General features: G+C 45.2%; 1 protein-coding gene across 1 annotated transcript in view; it reads right to left on the bottom strand.

Moving 5' to 3' along the window:
* The window catches only part of LOC141246090 (multidrug and toxin extrusion protein 2-like), a 354,159-nt gene extending 338,028 nt beyond the window's left edge, over positions 1–16,131 (bottom strand). Inside the window, exons 1-2 of the mRNA XM_073669113.1 lie at positions 16,116–16,131; positions 14,205–14,330 (exon numbers count right to left, since the gene is read on the bottom strand). Coding sequence (XP_073525214.1) covers positions 14,205–14,330; positions 16,116–16,131 — 142 coding nt within the window. The remainder of the gene's footprint in view (positions 1–14,204; positions 14,331–16,115) is intronic.
* Between the last annotated feature and the right edge of the window lie 1,317 nt (positions 16,132–17,448).

Raw genomic sequence — 17,448 nt, 5'->3', positions numbered from 1 at the left:
TCTGCTAGTAGTGAGCCTGCCGTGCCCCTAGTGAGTAAAAGAGTACGCAGACAGCTGCCCAGCTTACCCATAACACCTCCTACACCCTGTAGTGCAGGACCAGTTAGTGAGCTCCGTAGGTCCACTAGAGTCACTAGAGGTCAGATGCCCGCTCGCTGGAGCATATAAAGTAATGCACTGTAAATTTACCTGTTTCTTGAAAATGTTTACAGTTTTTGTTGTTGCCTGTTATTAATTATGTTTCTCAGTTACCCTGCAGATTTCTATGGATTAACAGGTTATGGACGCTGGATAACCGGAACAATTCTTGTAGATAGTTGCACATAGTGCCTCTTGCGAAGATGGCCGCAGAACAGAAAACCTGTCTGGCGTGGCCTCCTTGTGGCCCAAAGTAGTTAGCTCATCTTGCAGCCACGCCCAAGGCCAACGCAAGGGGTTTTCTTTGGACAGGTCCCCTACCTCGCTTAAAACTTCACCTTGGGTGATATGGACACCCGGTTACGGAAACGCCGTGACCACAAAATGTACTTTTTCATGTTGTCTTGTTATTGTTATACCCTGCATTTATGTTTCTTTAAAAATATGTTTAGTCCCGGAGTGCTAAATTTTACTAGGGGGGAATGTGGCACCCCAGGGGTCTGGTTACCACAGTAATAGAAATATTATGTCTGAGAGCAAGTGGGAGGTTTCTCTGGTCAGGAGCCCTAAGCATGCAACACCGCCCGCCCAGACCTGGGAGGGGAGGAATCTGCCCTTATAAACTGGGTCTGGGGCGGGATTAAGTCAGTCAGAGCCTGGAGACAGTTCCAGACACAGGGAAAGTGTCAGCAAGGAGCTCTGTAGGAGCAGGAGCGAGTGCCAGGGGCTGGAAGCTAGATAGCTCGCCCTGGCTGAAGACATTAAGACCGCACACGGAGTCCGAGGCTGTGGGGACATCCAGGTCCAGCAGCAGAATCCAACCAGCAGGGGATTCCATGTCCTCTGGCCAGAGAAGCCCAGAGGCACTGCACTGCACGGACTCTGAGTTATTCCTGCTGCGTTCGTGCACCATCACTCCCATCATCCACACTAACTGCCCTGAGGCTATCCCGTTCTTAGCTGCACACACCACACCGGCCTCAGCGGTCTGCCTTGCAGCGGCAGTCCCCACTGACCGCAATCCACGGGTGGGGTAGTCAGACTATTATCTCACTAATAAGACTACCACTGAGTTGACCACCCTGGGCACGGACCGGGTCGGAGCCACGGAGACTACAACCCCCAGCGATCCGGCTCCGGGTATTCCCTGCACAACACAGGCCCAGGGGGCGCGTCAATGACACCATCCCGCGTCTATGTCTTCTGAAACGCTTTCTGCTCACAATCAAAGAGAATGCATTGCAGGTGGAGCACGATGAGTTGGAGCAAGGAACTATACAGGGTGATTACACACAGCCCAGCCTCATCTCATCCCAACGTGGATTGGGTGACAGTGAGAAAGAGGAGGAGGAGGAGGAAGAACAGGAGCTGGTTTCATGTGCTAAATATGATACTAACTGCACAACTGTCATACCGTCTGTTCAGCGTGGATGGCCTGAGGACAGGGAGGAGGAGAGCATGGTCAGTCATCCTCTTGGTGAAGACCTTGCCTGTTAGCAGTCTGGCATGCATGGCTGAGTTTATGTTACGCTGCCTTTCCCGTGACCCTTGCGTTCTCAAAATTTTGGGTGACAGTCATTACTGTTTGGTGACACTTCTAGACCCATGCTACAAGGAGAACTTTCTATCTCTTATTCCTGAGGTGACAGGTCTACAAAAATGGGGCAGTACCAGAAGGCCTTTGTTGTGGAACTATTCAAAAAATTCCCATCTAAATACGCTGGCGGCAGAGGTCACAGTTCGTTGGACAACCAAAGAGTACAGGCGTGAGAAACACAAATCCAGTGCAGCAGAGACAGGGGAACACTGTCAAAGTTCTGGGACAGTTTTCTCAGCCCCTCCCATTGCACAGGCCCTGAGGCGTGGGATACTCTCACAAGGAGTGCAAAGTTTGGGAAGATGCTGAGGGAGTACCTTGCCGGCCTTACCAACGTCCTCCATGATTCCTCTGTACCTTATAATTATTGGGTATCCAAGCTTGACACGTGGCATGAACTGGCTCTTTATGCCTTGGAGGTGCTGGACTGCCCTGCCGCTAACATTTTATCAGAGCGGGTTTTTAGTACCGCTGGTGGAATTATAACTGATAAGCACATCCGCCTGTCAACTTAAAATGCTGATAGGCTGACTCTTATAAAAATGAACAAGGGCTGGATTGGACCAGACTTCTCAACACCACCGAATGATAGCAGCATAACATAAACTCAAATCCAGTGTCTTTTCTTGGGAGGTGTATTCTCATGCACCTTTTCACACCCAAACATGGGTATACGCTTCCTGATTTTGGCTATTTGCTCTTGTCCTCCTCCTTCTCCTCATCCTCATCCTCCACCACCATATCACCATGATGACCGTGGTCCGTGATGCAACACCCACATAATTTTTTTAAAGGGTGTTTATGATGCCTGTAAAAAAAAATTTGTATAAAGTATGTTCATGTATACCCTCCAGGGGTAAATGTTTGTCAGCCCATACACTTAGTGCTTGGGCATTACAAGTATAGGAGACCCACTCCTTTCTAATGGGAACATTTTTTTATGAGGCCCTCCTCCACGTCTTTTCCAAGGGGCATCGGAGTGCCTCCCAATTTTTGGCAGCCCTTGCATTCACTGCATAGGCCAACACTATGGGAGATCCACTTTCTAATAATGGGAACATTTTTTCATGAGGCCCTCTACGTCTCTTCCAAGTGGCATTGGAGTGCCTCCCAGTTTTTGGCAACCCTTGCATTCACTGCATAGGCAAACACAATGGGAGACCCACTTCCTAATAATGGAAACATTTTTTTCAGGAGGCCCTCCTCTAAGTCTCTTCCAAGGGGCATTGGAGTAGGTCCAAATTTTTGGCAGCCCTTGCATTCACTGCATAGGCAAACAGTATGGGAGACCCACTTCCTAATAATGGGAATATTGTTTTCAGGAGGCCCTCCTCTAAGTCTCTTCAAAGGGGTATTGGGGTGCGTCCAAATTTTCAAAGGGGTATTGAGGTGCATCCAAATTTTGGGAAACCCTGACAGTCGCTGCATATGCAATAGCAGTATAAGAGACCCACTCTTTAGTAGTGGGAACAACAAAGCATAGCCGGCTGATGGCTCTCTAAGAATAGTGAGGGCCGACTGCTGGCTCTTTAAGAATAGTAAAGACTGCCTGATGGGCACATAAAAATAGGCTTTGTGACTTTCAGAGTCCCTCCTTCATAAATAAAACAGGATGTGTCTGATCATGTCTCACACACCACATGGCCAGATAAGGTCGTAAAATGTTAAAATGACATTTCCCTGTGAATGCACTTGTCACGGTTGAAAGCAATGCAAAAACGCATCAAAGTCGCTACATGTGAACATAGCCCAAGGTGTGGAGGAGTATTTTTGTTTTTGGTTATTCATTTTGCCTTATATACAAGTCATTACCCTGGAAAGGATGTTCCTTAACATATTTCCCAGGAAAATCCATGTTGGTTTCGCTTTTGTATGTTTTATTGTGAGTCCGTAAAAGTGGCGTAATACCTCTGACAACGTTGTTCACAGCAGTGACCTAGGAGTCATAAATGCTTCCAGGGGTCTTCCTCATGCTGTTACCATGTGATTTGAGCACTGTTCCCATCGATTTGGGCAATTTTTAGGCCCTCTGCAGACCGCCGGGGAAGCCGCAGGAAAAATGCTCGAGTTTGCCATAGACTTACATTGGGCTCGTTGCTCAGGTCGAGCACCCGAGTATTCCAATGTGCTTGTCCCAAGCAATGAGCAACTGAGCATTTTAGTGCTCTCCCATCACTACCGTACAGCATTTTACTGCTGCATTTGCTTGTTAGCAGAATACAGACATATTTTTTTGATTTTATTTGCATTGCTGTATTGTGGAAGCAGAAAAACTTTTCCATCATCAGATGTGATCCCATATTACTGCTGGAATAATACAGACATTTTGTGGAGCGTGCCAAATATTACACTCCATTTAAAGTCAGCCAGCTGTGTTTTGTTGAACCTATTTACACTTGGTGGCAGTTGTGTGTTCAAACCTATTCACAGTTGGTCGCTGACCAATACCATATCTGTGAACAATGTTGACAACAGAGTATTACGCCACTTTTACGGACTAAGAAATAGTGATGAGCAAGCACTAAAATTCTCGGGTGCTCGTTGCTTGGGTCGAGCAAATCGTAATGCGTCAAGGGACATTCTTTCCAGGGTAATGACTTGTATATAAGGCAAAAAAAATGCTCCTCCGCAACTTGGCCTATTTTCACACGTAGCGTTTTGGATGCGTTTTTGCACTTTTGCATTGTTTTCAATGGTGAAAAATAAATTCACCATTAAATGTCATTTTAACATTTTACTACCTTATATGCCCATGTGGTGTGTGAGACATGATCAGACACATCCTGTTTCATTTATGAAAGAGGGACTCTGATAATCACAAAGCCTATTTTTGCATGGCCATCAGGCAGCCCTTACTATTGTTAAAGGGCAAGCAGTCGGCCCTCACTATTGTTATAAGGCCATCAGCCGGCTATGTTTTGTTGTTCCCATTATTAAAGTGTGGGTCTCCTATACTGCTCTTACCTATGCAGTGAATGCAAGTGTTAAATATTAATTATGCATTTTCATTTCATTCTTAATTCTGAATTCTGTACCATACATTGCATAAGATTGCATCATCCATCGTGCTAGTGTTTCTAGATTACATGCGCTATTTGTGTATTTTTAGTTAGCACCATAAATAGAAGAACAGCTGGTATGACCGGCAATATATAACCCCATGTTAGAAACAGGGGGGGCGCTTGCCATTCCAGAGGACACAGGACTAGAGATGAGCGTTGTTCGACTCGAACTGTTCGCCAATCTCAAATTCGAGCTGTTTTGGGCGGTGTTCAAGCAGTTCGGCGAACACGAACGATTTGAAAAAAATTCGGCTGTTCGAGGTTATGTTCGATAACTGTTCGTGCACCAAAATCATAACTGGGTTTTTTCTCAGTAATGAGGAAAATTAATGTTAATACGCAGTTTGAGTGTACAGCGGGGCGGGGGGAGGGGCAGGGGATGGATCTCTGCAGGAATAATGAAGATCTCCATTTTTTTCCTCATTCTCGCATTTACAGTGGGGAGGTGCAATCTGTCAGCCTATCAGCAGCGCACACACGGAGCGAAGTGCTTTTTTTCACACAAGCAAGGGCATGTGTCATTGGCAGTGTATGTCACATGTCCTTGCCCTATAAGACCCAGTCATTTTCCCCGTCGCCACCATTTTCTCACTGCTGCAGCTGCGTGTTAGATCGCACCGCTGTTGCTGTGTGCGCTAAACCTTGTCAATTTCAAGCCAATTTTTGCACACATCTACAGATAGCTTGGGAGTAGGGAATAGTTGTGATTACAGTCCTTTTAAGGACTAGGTTACAGCATTTCCTACGACTTTTATCAGGCAGGTCTGTGCTCTTAAATAGATAGGTTGGGAGTAAAGACTAATTGTAATTGCAGTCCTTTTCAGGACTAAGTTACATCAGTTCCTATCAGTTTTTGCCAGGCAGGTCTGTGCCAGTGCTGTGCAAGTTTTTTTCACAGCATTTGGCTAAATCTAGAAAAGCTAATCCTTTTTGGCCTATTGCAGAGTGTGTTAGTCAGTGGAGTAGCCTATCTATGTTGCAAGCTACACCACCTGTGTATAGAATACCAATTTTTTTACTGCACCTAGTGAAGTAAAACCTTTTGGGCATAGCATCATTCTATTAGTCCATCTATACTGACCTCCACCAGGTTGCAAATTGAATATAATTTTTTTCTGCATCTAGCTCTGAAAAAATATTTGGGCTTCTAGCAGTGTGTGGGACTTGGTCTATTAGTCCATCTATACTGACCTCCATCAGGTTGCAAATTCAATATAAATTTTTTCTGCATCTAGCTCTGAAAAAATATTTGGGCTTCTAGCAGTGTGTGGGACTTGGTCTATTAGTCCATCTATACTGACCTCCATCAGGTTGCAAATTGAATATAATTTTTTTCTGCATCTAGCTCTGAAAAAATATTTGGGCTTCTAGCAGTGTGTGGGACTTGTTCTATTAGTCCATCTATACTGACCTCCACCAGGTTGCAAATTGAATATAATTTTTTTCTGCATCTAGCTCTGAAAAAATATTTGGGCTTCAAGCAGTGTGTGGGACTTGTGCTATTAGTCCATCTATACTGACCTCCATCAGGTTGCAAATTAAAAATAATTTTTATCTGCATCTAGCTCTGAAAAAATATTTGGGTTTCCAGCAGTGTGTGGGACTTGTTCTATTAGTCCATCTATACTGACCTCCATCAGGTTGCAAATTGAATATAATTTTTTTCTGCATCTAGCTCTGAAAAAATATTTGGGCTTCTAGCAGTGTGTGGGACTTGGTCTATTAGTCCATCTATACTGACCTCCATCAGGTTGCAAATTAAAAATAATTTTTATCTGCATCTAGCTCTGAAAAAATATTTGGGCTTCTAGCAGTGTGTGGGACTTGGTCTATTAGTCCATCTATACTGACCTCCATCAGGTTGCAAATTGAATATAACTTTTTTCTGCATCTAGCTCTGAAAAAATATTTGGGCTTCTAGCAGTGTGTGGGACTTGTTCTATTAGTCCATCTATACTGACCTCCATCAGGTTGCAAATTGAATATACTTTTTTTCTGCATCTAGCTCTGAAAAAATATTTGGGCTTCTAGCAGTGTGTGGGACTTGTTCTATTAGTCCATCTATACTGACCTCCATCAGGTTGCAAATTAAAAATAATTTTTATCTGCATCTAGCTCTGAAAAAAATATTTGGGCTTCTAGCAGTGTGTGGGACTTGGTCTATTAGTCCATCTATACTGATCTCCATCAGGTTGCAAATTGAATATAATTTTTTTCTGCATCTAACTCTGAAAAGATATTTGGGCTTCTAGCAGTGTGTGGGACTTGGTCTATTAGTCCATCTATACTGACCTCCATCAGGTTGCAAATTAAAAATAATTTTTATCTGCATCTAGCTCTGAAAAAATATTTGGGCTTCTAGCAGTGTGTGGGACTTGGTCTATTAGTCCATCTATACTGACCTCCATCAGGTTGCAAATTAAAAATAATTTTTATCTGCATCTAGCTCTGAAAAAATATTTGGGCTTCTAGCAGTGTGTGGGACTTGGTCTATTAGTCCATCTATACTGACCTCCATCAGGTTGCAAATTAAAAATAATTTTTATCTGCATCTAGCTCTGAAAAAATATTTGGGCTTCTAGCAGTGTGTGGGACTTGGTCTATTAGTCCATCGATACAGACCTCCATCAGGTTGCAAATTGAATATAATTTTTTTCTGCATCTAGCTCTGAAAAAATATTTGGGCTTCTAGCAGTGTGTGGGACTTGTTCTATTAGTCCATCTATACTGACCTCCATCAGGTTGCAAATTGAATATAATTTCTTTCTGCATCTAGCTCTGAAAAAATATTTGGGCTTCTAGCAGTGTGTGGGACTTGTTCTATTAGTCCATCTATACTGACCTCCATCAGGTTGCAAATTAAAAATAATTTTTATCTGCATCTAGCTCTGAAAAAATATTTGGGCTTCTAGCAGTGTGTGGGACTTGGTCTATTAGTCCATCTATACTGATCTCCATCAGGTTGCAAATTGAATATAATTTTTTTCTGCATCTAACTCTGAAAAGATATTTGGGCTTCTAGCAGTGTGTGGGACTTGGTCTATTAGTCCATCTATACTGACCTCCATCAGGTTGCAAATTAAAAATAATTTTTATCTGCATCTAGCTCTGAAAAAATATTTGGGCTTCTAGCAGTGTGTGGGACTTGGTCTATTAGTCCATCTATACTGACCTCCATCAGGTTGCAAATTAAAAATAATTTTTATCTGCATCTAGCTCTGAAAAAATATTTGGGCTTCTAGCAGTGTGTGGGACTTGGTCTATTAGTCCATCGATACAGACCTCCATCAGGTTGCAAATTGAATATAATTTTTTTCTGCATCTAGCTCTGAAAAAATATTTGGGCTTCTAGCAGTGTGTGGGACTTGTTCTATTAGTCCATCTATACTGACCTCCATCAGGTTGCAAATTGAATATAATTTCTTTCTGCATCTAGCTCTGAAAAAATATTTGGGCTTCTAGCAGTGTGTGGGACTTGTTCTATTAGTCCATCTATACTGACCTCCATCAGGTTGCAAATTAAAAATAATTTTTATCTGCATCTAGCTCTGAAAAAATATTTGGGCTTCTAGCAGTGTGTGGGACTTGGTCTATTAGTCCATCTATACTGACCTCCATCATGTTGCAAATTGAATATCATTTTTTTTTGCATCTAGCGCTGAAAAAATATTTGGGCTTCTAGCAGTGTGTTGGACTTGGTCTATTAGTCCATCTATACTGACCTCCATCAGGTTGCAAATTGAATATAATTTTTTTCTGCATCTAACCCAGCCAATAGTTTTAGCCTAATACCACAGTTTGGCCACTCAGCTCTGCTCGGTTCCCATCCATTGTTTTTTTGTGCAAACAACTCCAGAGTTGTGAATTAGTTAACCACCAAAATGCGTGGAAAAAGGCCTTCTGCTGGTGGAAAGGGGAATAGGCGTGTTGGGAAGGGGAAAAAAGGATGTGTCCGTGGGGTAGGTGTTAAAGCAACAGTAACATCTGCAGAAGAAAGACCATCTTCCAGCCAAACTAAAATGTCTACTTCTTTTAGCGGACAATGTGATAAGATCCCTTTCTTACGGCCACGCCAATCGCTACAAATTCCAGATGAGGCACAAAAACAGCAGGTGCTTCAATGGATATCAAGTGCTCCTTTAAGTGGGCTCTCCTCCACATCAACTTCAACATCACAAATACTCCAGTCCTCAGAGGTGTCACCCCAATCGCACTTGCTTCCTCACAGCTCCCAAATCTCCGGCTGCCCGTCTGAGTATGAGGTAGAACAGATGGTTGAGTCTGCAGAGCTGTTTACTCTAACTATAGCCTGGGAATCAGAGGTCGGCTCCAGCGCTTCTGTGAATCCAGACGAGGAAATGATCTGCACTGATGCCCAGAATCTTTATGAGTCGGATCCAGGACCAGACGCAGAAGGTTCTGACCATAATGTAGACCCTCATTCCCAAACTGCAACTGCTGTTGGTGGAGACAATGAGGAAGACGATGATGAGACTCAAATACCTGATTGGAGCGACAACTTGAGTTTTTTGTCAGGGCAGGAAGAGGTTGGCTCTGAGGACGACGGGTGTGATAACACAAAGGGTGATGATGATGAGGTTGGAGATCCCACTTACTGTCAACCCACAGTCAGCCAAGAGATGAGGTCAGCAGAGGAGGTGGAGGAGAATGCTAGTGACGACGAGGTCAGGTTGCGCCTTCCTGGACAGAGACGTAGTACTGGAAGCACGTCAACAACTGCATCCTCAAACACAACTCTGCCTCTGACCACAAGTCGTGGTGGCTCTTCAGGTCGCATGGGTGCTAAGCCTTGCATAGCCTGGGCATTTTTTCAGATCGATAAAGATGACCCAACTCGTGTTATCTGTAACATTTGTCAGCAAAAGCTAAGTAGAGGCCAAAAAATACATAGTTTGAGTACTTCATGCAAGAACCGGCACACGGACATGAAGCATAAGTTGCAGTGGGAAGCTCACTGTGCTACAATGCGGCCTAGCCGGCCGGGCCAACCACCGTCTGCCACATCTTGTGCATCCGCGGCCTCTTCATCCTCTGTGACTGGGGGGACAGCAGTCACACCTGTTTTGGGACGCAGACCTGCCACCTCTTTACCCGCAACAGCCAGCGTAATTGGAAGGTCATCATTTTCTTTGGAGGTGGCAATACCAGCTGGTGTTGAGCGCTGTCCGACATCGATAGCACCACCTTTGGATCAAGGCAACCTAACATGTCCGCCTGCATCTTCCTCACAGACCGGCAGTTTGCCGGGGATACCCTTATCAACCCCGTCTAAGCACAACATCCAGCCCACGGTCCCTCAGATGTGGACAAGTAAAAGACCATTTCCTCCTAGCCATGACAAAGCTAAGAGGTTGAATTTCACCATCTGCAAGCTCTTGGCTACAGAAATGCTGCCTTTCCGCCTGGTGGACACAGAGGATTTTCGAGACCTTATGTCCGTCGCAGTGCCCCAGTACCAGATGCCCAGTCGGCACTACTTCTCAAAGAAAAGTGTGCCTGTGCTCCACCAGCATGTCGCACACAACATCACCGCTTCTTTGAGAAACTCTGTGTGTGACAGGGTGCATTTCACCACAGACACTTGGACGAGTAGGCATGGACAGGGGCGTTACATGTCACTGACTGGGCACTGGGTAACTATGGTGACAGCAGGACAAGGGGCTGCTGTCCAAGTCTTGCCGTCCCCACGAGTTTTGCGGCAATCCTCTTTGTCTCAATGTTTCTCCACTGCTTCTGCCTCCTCAACCTCCTCTCGGTCCTCCACCTGCACCCAAAGCCTGTCTGGTCATGCCACAAGCTTTCTAACTGCGCAGAAGGGATCCTGCACACCTCCTTACTATGCTGGCAGTAGGGCTCAACGTCATCAGGCGGTTTTTACTTTGAAATGTCTGGGAAATGTGAGTCACACAGCTGAGGAGTTGTGGTCAGCTCTGGAGAACCAATTTCATGAATGGTTGTCTCCACTGGAACTGAAACCAGGGAAGGCCGTGTGCGACAATGCTGCAAACCTGGGTGCGGCCCTTCGCTGGGTCAATGTCACACACGTGCCTTGTATGGCTCACGTGTTGAACCTGGTTGTCCAGCAATTTTTAATCCACTATCCCGGATTAGATGGCCTTCTGCAGAGGGCACGGTCGCTGTCTGCTCACTTCCGCCGTTCGCATCCCACAGCTCAGCGACTTACATCTCTACAGAAGTCGTTGGGCCTGCCACTTCACCGGCTAAAATGCGATGTGCCTACCCGGTGGAATTCAACTCTGCACATGTTGCAGCGACTGTGGCAGCACCGACAAGCCCTGGTGCAATACGTTCTGACGTATAGCCAGGGCCAACGAGATCCAGAGGTGGGGCAAATCACGCTGGAGGAGTGGTCTCAGATCAGGGACCTATGCACCCTTCTGCACAGTTTTGAAATGGCGACGAAGATGTTTAGTGCTGACGATGCCATTATCAGCATGACTATTCCGGTGATTTACATGCTGGAGCACATGTTAAACAGAATTCGGAGTCAGGTGGTGGCACAAGAGGAGGTGGAGGAAGTAGAGGAGGAGGAGTTGTATGCGGAAGGGCTAACATCTGCAAGGTCCAGACGGTCGGCAGCACCAAGGCGGCAGGCATGTGAGGGTGGGGGAGATGGTTTTACCAGGGCGCATGGTAGCAGCCAAACTAGTGAGGAAGGTGCAGGAGCCCAGGAAGAAGTGGAGGACGAACTGATGGAAGACTCATCAGATGAGGGAGACCTTGATCACATTTCTGTTGTGCGAGGTTGGGGGGAGAGGACAGAGGAAGGAAGCATGATTGTTACCTCGCCACCAACACAACAGGGACTTGGTGCTCCTGGATGCACAAGACACATGAGTGCCTTCTTGCTGCACTACCTGCAACATGACCCTCGAATTGTGAGAATTAGAAATAATCCTGACTACTGGGTTGCCACACTGTTAGATCCCCGGTACAAAAGTAAATTTGCAGAAATTATTCCTGCCATAGAAAGGGATGCACGCATGCAGGAGTATCAGCAAAGACTGTTGAAGAATCTTACATGTGCTTTTACACAAAACACCCGTGGTGCACGTAGTGAATCTCACAGTTCCAACTTGCCAACCGTGGGACCGTCGAGTGTTCAGCACTCAAACCGTAACAGAAACACAGTATCTGCTGGTAACATCAATTTTGCGGAATCATTTCACCACTTTTTTAGCCCATCCTTTGCAAGGCCACAGGAGACAAGAAGTCTGACACATAGTCAACGCCTAGAGACGATGGTACAGGAGTATCTCCAAGTAAACATTGAAGCCATGACTGTGTCACTGGACCCTTGCTCTTTTTGGGCTTCCAATCTGGATAAATGGCCGGAGCTAGCCTCTTATGCCTTGGAGATCTTGTCATGCCCCGCAGCCAGCGTTCTGTCTGAACGTGTGTTCAGCGCTGCTGCTGGTGTGCTGACAGATAAGCGCACGTGGCTCTCCACTGATAATGTAGACAGACTCACGTTCATAAAGATGAACAAATCATGGATCCGAAATTACTTTTCTACCCCTGTGTCATCCTGGGGAGAGTAAAAGCTTGATGATTGGTTAAAATCACCTCACCAACCGTTTTAAGCTTTCAAATTACTAATCATGTTTATCTGTATATTGGCTGGAAAATAATTTAGGCTTTGTAGCAGTGTGCAGCACTGATTCTATTAGGCCATCTATAATAAGCTCCACCAGATTTAAAATTACTAATCATGTTTATCTGTACCTTGGCTGGAAAATAATTTGGGCTTTGTAGCAGTGTGCAGCACTTATTCTATTAGGCCATCTATAATAAGCTCCACCAGATTTAAAATTACTAATCATGTTTATCTGTACCTTGGCTGGAAAATAATTTGGGCTTTGTAGCAGTGTGCAGCACTTATTCTATTAGGCCATCTATAATAAGCTCCACCAGATTTAAAATTACTAATCATGTTTATCTGTATCTTGGCTGAAAAATAATTTGGGCTTTGTAGCAGTGTGCAGTACTGATTCTATTAGGCCATCTATACTAAGCTCCACCAAATTTAAAATTACTAATCATGTTTATCTGTATCTTGGCTGGAAAATAATTTGGGCTTTGTAGCAGTGTGCAGAACTGATTCTATTAGCCATCTATACTAAGCTCCACCAGATTTAAAATTACTAATCATGTTTATCTGTATCTTGGCTGGAAAATAATTTGGGCTTTGTAGCAGTGTGCAGCACTGATTCTATTAGGCCATCTATACTAAGCTCCACCAGATTTAAAATTACTAATCATGTTTATCTGTATCTTGGCTGGAAAATAATTTGGGCTTTGTAGCAGTGTGCAGTACTGATTCTATTAGGCCATCTATACTAAGCTCCACCAGATTTAAAATTAATAATAATTTTTAGCTGCATCTAGCCCAGAAAATAATTTTGGGGCTCCGAGATGCGCAAGACACATAAGTGCCTTCTTGCTGCACTACCTGAAACATGACCCTCAGATTGTCAGAATTCGAAGTAATCCTGACTACTGGGTTGCCACACTCTTAGATCCCCCACACTCTTCGATCAACCTTTTCATTTTAATAAAGACCAAAAAAATGTTGATATAGCCGAGAAGAAGTAAATTTGCGCTAGTGGTAGTGAACAGAAGGACGGCACGAGAGATTTTGAGTGCAAATGATAATTTTATTTAATTGAACATGTGCTTAAAATTAGCTAGTTAAAATGATTCAGACTCAGTGAGGTCACTGGGTCGGATATGAGAATAGGTATTAAAAGTATTAAAAGTTTTAAAATCGATAAATAGATCGGTGTCCACTGATACAAGGTAATCACTGATTGATAAAAATAGGCCTTTTTCCCTCGTAGTCTGAGGATGTTCGGTTGCAGTAGATGTATAAGGATGCAAAGGCTTGTAGACCTGGTGGGATAGAATAGGAATGTATAAATATGGTATACTAATGAGCGATGGGGGAAGGGGTAGGTATCTGTTTGTCTGTGGTTACCTGATACTGGTGCCTCGTATGGGGTATGGAGGTTCACTGGTGGCACGTGTTGGTGCCTGGGAGGGAGGACGAGGGGTACCTAGAGTGGGGTACACAAAAAAATGTGTGGATCAGTGGGGGTGGAACTCGACAGAGATGTCTCTGCTGGACTCTGAGTTGGGTCGTGAGTTACCTGTTCTTGGTATGGTACTCAATAGACTGTGGTAGTAGTTGGCTGTTGTTCCACAGTAGTACTGCTACTGGTGTGACAGTAAGCAGGCTGTGTAGATAATACTGGATTCACCGGAGCAGTACTATAGGGAGTGAGAGGAGGCAAGTAATAAGAATAGGGTGCAGGGCTCAAGGGTTAAGATACGGGGTTTGAAGGGGGCAGTTTTGGATTAATTACCTTCTAGAGGGTAGCGGGGGGTGTCCTGATTATTTTTGATGACTAGGAGGTAGCGGTCCTGGTCCTTCTTGGAGAGCGGTAGAGGATATGTTACACACGGCTGTGGGTTTATGATCTGAGTTAGATCTGTAGGGGGAAGTAATAAGGATAGATCATAAATTAACTGATGTAGCTGTGGTACAAGCCTTGGAGATAAGAGGTTTAGGGTTACCTGTTTGTAGGTACAAGGGGCATCCAGGGACGTCTTAGAATGAGCTGGAGGTAGTAGTCCTGGTCCCTTGTTGAGTGGAGGTAGCACGAGGAGGTCAGAAGAAGGATGCAGCAAGAGGCTTGTACTAGCATGTAATGCCTCTGTTCGCTGTATAGAGATCTGTAGGGAGGGGGAGGGGGTGAATCTGTTAAGGTATCACTGGGTTGTGGCTGTAGCCTCCAGTTTTTACCCAGAGATCGTGATTTACCTGCTTCGTAGAGAAGGGTGTCAATAGTAGATGCTGGTTCAGGTCTCCATAATGTAGATACAGCAGGGTGCTGTAGTAGGAGGCTATAGTTATGTCAGAGGTAACCAGAGATAGGATACAGCAGGAGGCTTATGTTTTCCTATGTTGGGTGCACCAGGAGTCTCTGGCTGGAAACAGTGGGTGCCAGATTCAGCAATAGGGAGGGTTGCTGGTGCAGAGCCCAACTGAAGGGGTTGGTAGCAAGTACTGCGGGGAACAGGGAAAAACCGTTAGAGGGTCAGCTGGGTACAGTATGGACTTGGTGGGGCAGGGGTCGGTTGTTACTTACGGTCTGTAGAGGGCTTCACCGTCTGGGGGTGGTCGAGGTCCGGAGCGAGAGCGGAGTCCTGGCCGGTGACTGCCGCGTACTCGCTACTTCCGGGTAGGAGGAGGAGAGAGAGAGTATGTGGAGAGCGCGCGAGAAGGTGCGCGTCTCCAGGAAAGCGCGCGAGAGGGGGGCAGCGTGACGTAGGGTCACGTGGTGTGCAGCGTGCACAAGGTACGGAGGCCTGTGGGCGCCTCTTTAGCTGGGTTAAGGGTCAGTCCGACGCGTTTCAACAGCTGCGGCTGTCTTCCTCAGGGATGGCTTAACCCAGTCAAGTGGTGTCCTTATATATGCAGGGCTGGTGACGTCATAGGTCAATTTGTTAGTCATTAAATGCAAAGAGCTCTATTTTGCTGTTCAATCCTCTTGGTCTTAAGGTGTTCAGTTTAAAAATCCACTCACTTTCTTTCCTGGACATGCTCTTAATAAAATCTCCTTGTCTCCAGTTCTTGTGGACGATTTGTATACCTACTATTTTAATTCCTTTTATTGACCCATTGTGTTTTTTTATAAAGTGTTTTGAGAGAGGGTGGCCTATGTATTTATTTTTGATGTTCCTTAAATGTTCGTTGATCCTGATGTTTATAGGTCATTTTGTTCTGCCTATGTATAATTTGCCACATGGGCAATATAGACCGTATATGACCCCTGTGGTGTTGCATGTTATAAAATCTGTGATGGGGTATATTTCTTTTTGGTGGCTGACGGTGTGTTGTTTTGGTGTGTTTAGGGTTTTGCATGTCTTACATTTTTTGCATGGAAAGAAGCCTTTTAGTTTTTGATGGAATGGGGTTTGAGGTTTTTGAGAACTGGTGTGTATCCTTACTGTGGGGGCTATAATTGATCCTAGGTTACGTGCCTTTTTGAAGATGAATTTGGGTCGGTTTGGGATTTTGTCCCTGATTATCTTGTCATCTTTTAGTGTGTGCCAATGTTTTTCTACTATTTTCCTGAAGATGTGAGTATTGACAGAGTAGGGTGTGATAATAGGGACAATAGTATTGAGCCTAGAGTCGTTTTTTGGTTCGATTGTGTTTGTTTCAGTTGGGCAATATAGACCGTATATGCAACACCACAGGGGTCATATACGGTCTATATTGCCCATGTGGCAAATTATATATAAGCAGAACAAAAAGACCTATGAACATCAGGATCAGCGAACATTTAAGGAACATCAAAAATAAATACATGGGCCACCCTCTCTCAAAACACTTTATAAAAAAACACAATGGGTAAATAAAAGGAATTAAAATAGTAGGTATACAAATCGTCCACAAGAACTGGAGACAAGGAGATTTTATTAAGAGCATGTCCAGGAAAGAAAGTGAGTGGATTTTTAAACTGAACACCTTAAGACCAAGAGGATTGAACAGCGAAATAGAGCTCTTTGCATTTAATGACTAACAAATTGACCTATGACGTCACCAGCCCTGCATATATAAGGACACCACTTGACTGGGTTAAGCCATCCCTGAGGAAGACAGCCGCAGCTGTTGAAACGCGTCGGACTGACCCTTAACCCAACTAAAGAGGCGCCCACAGGCCTCCGTACCTTGTGCACGCTGCACATCACGTGACCCTACGTCACGCTGCCCCCCTCTCGCGCGCTTTCCTGGAGACGCACACCTTCTCACGCGCTCTCCACATACTCTCTCTCTCCTCCTCCTACCCGGAAGTAGCAAGTACGCGGCAGTCACCGGCCGGGACTCCGCTCTCGCTCCGGACCTCGACCACCCCCAGACGGTGAAGCCCTCTACAGACCGTAAGTAACAACGGGCCCCTGCCCCACCAAGTCCATACTGTACCCAGCTGACCCTCTAACGTTTTTTCCCTGTTCCCCGCAGTACTTGCTACCAACCCCTTCAGTTGGGCTCTGCACCAGCAACCCTCCCTATTGCTGAATCTGGCACCCACTGTTTCCAGCCAGAGACTCCTGGTGCACCCAACATAGGAAAACATAAGCCTCCTGCTGTATCCTATCTCTGGTTACCTCTGACATAACTATAGCCTCCTACTACAGCACCCTGCTGTATCTACATTATGGAGACCTGAACCAGCATCTACTATTGACACCCTAATCCCTACGAAGCAGGTAAATCACGATCTCTGGGTAAAAACTGGAGGCTACAGCCACAACCCAGTGATACCTTAACAGATACACCCCCTCCCCCTCCCTACAGATCTCTATACAGCGAACAGAGGCATTACATGCTAGTACAAGCCTCTTGCTGCATCCTACTTCTGACCTCCTCGTGCTACCTCCACTCAACAAGGGACCAGGACTACTACCTCCAGCTCATTCTAAGACGTCCCTGGATGCCCCTTGCACCTACAAACAGGTAACCCTAAACCTCTTGTCTCCAAGGCTTGTACCACAGCTACATCAGTTAATTTATGATCTATCCTTATTCCTTCCCCCTAC

Source organism: Phyllobates terribilis, unplaced genomic scaffold (genome assembly GCF_046119375.1).
Source record: "Phyllobates terribilis strain yellow unplaced genomic scaffold, ASM4611937v1 Scaffold_2__4_contigs__length_985480577, whole genome shotgun sequence".
NCBI lineage: Eukaryota > Metazoa > Chordata > Amphibia > Anura > Dendrobatidae > Phyllobates > Phyllobates terribilis.
The sequence above is the reverse complement of the archived record's forward strand: the minus strand, read 5'-3'. Positions and strand labels throughout refer to the sequence as shown.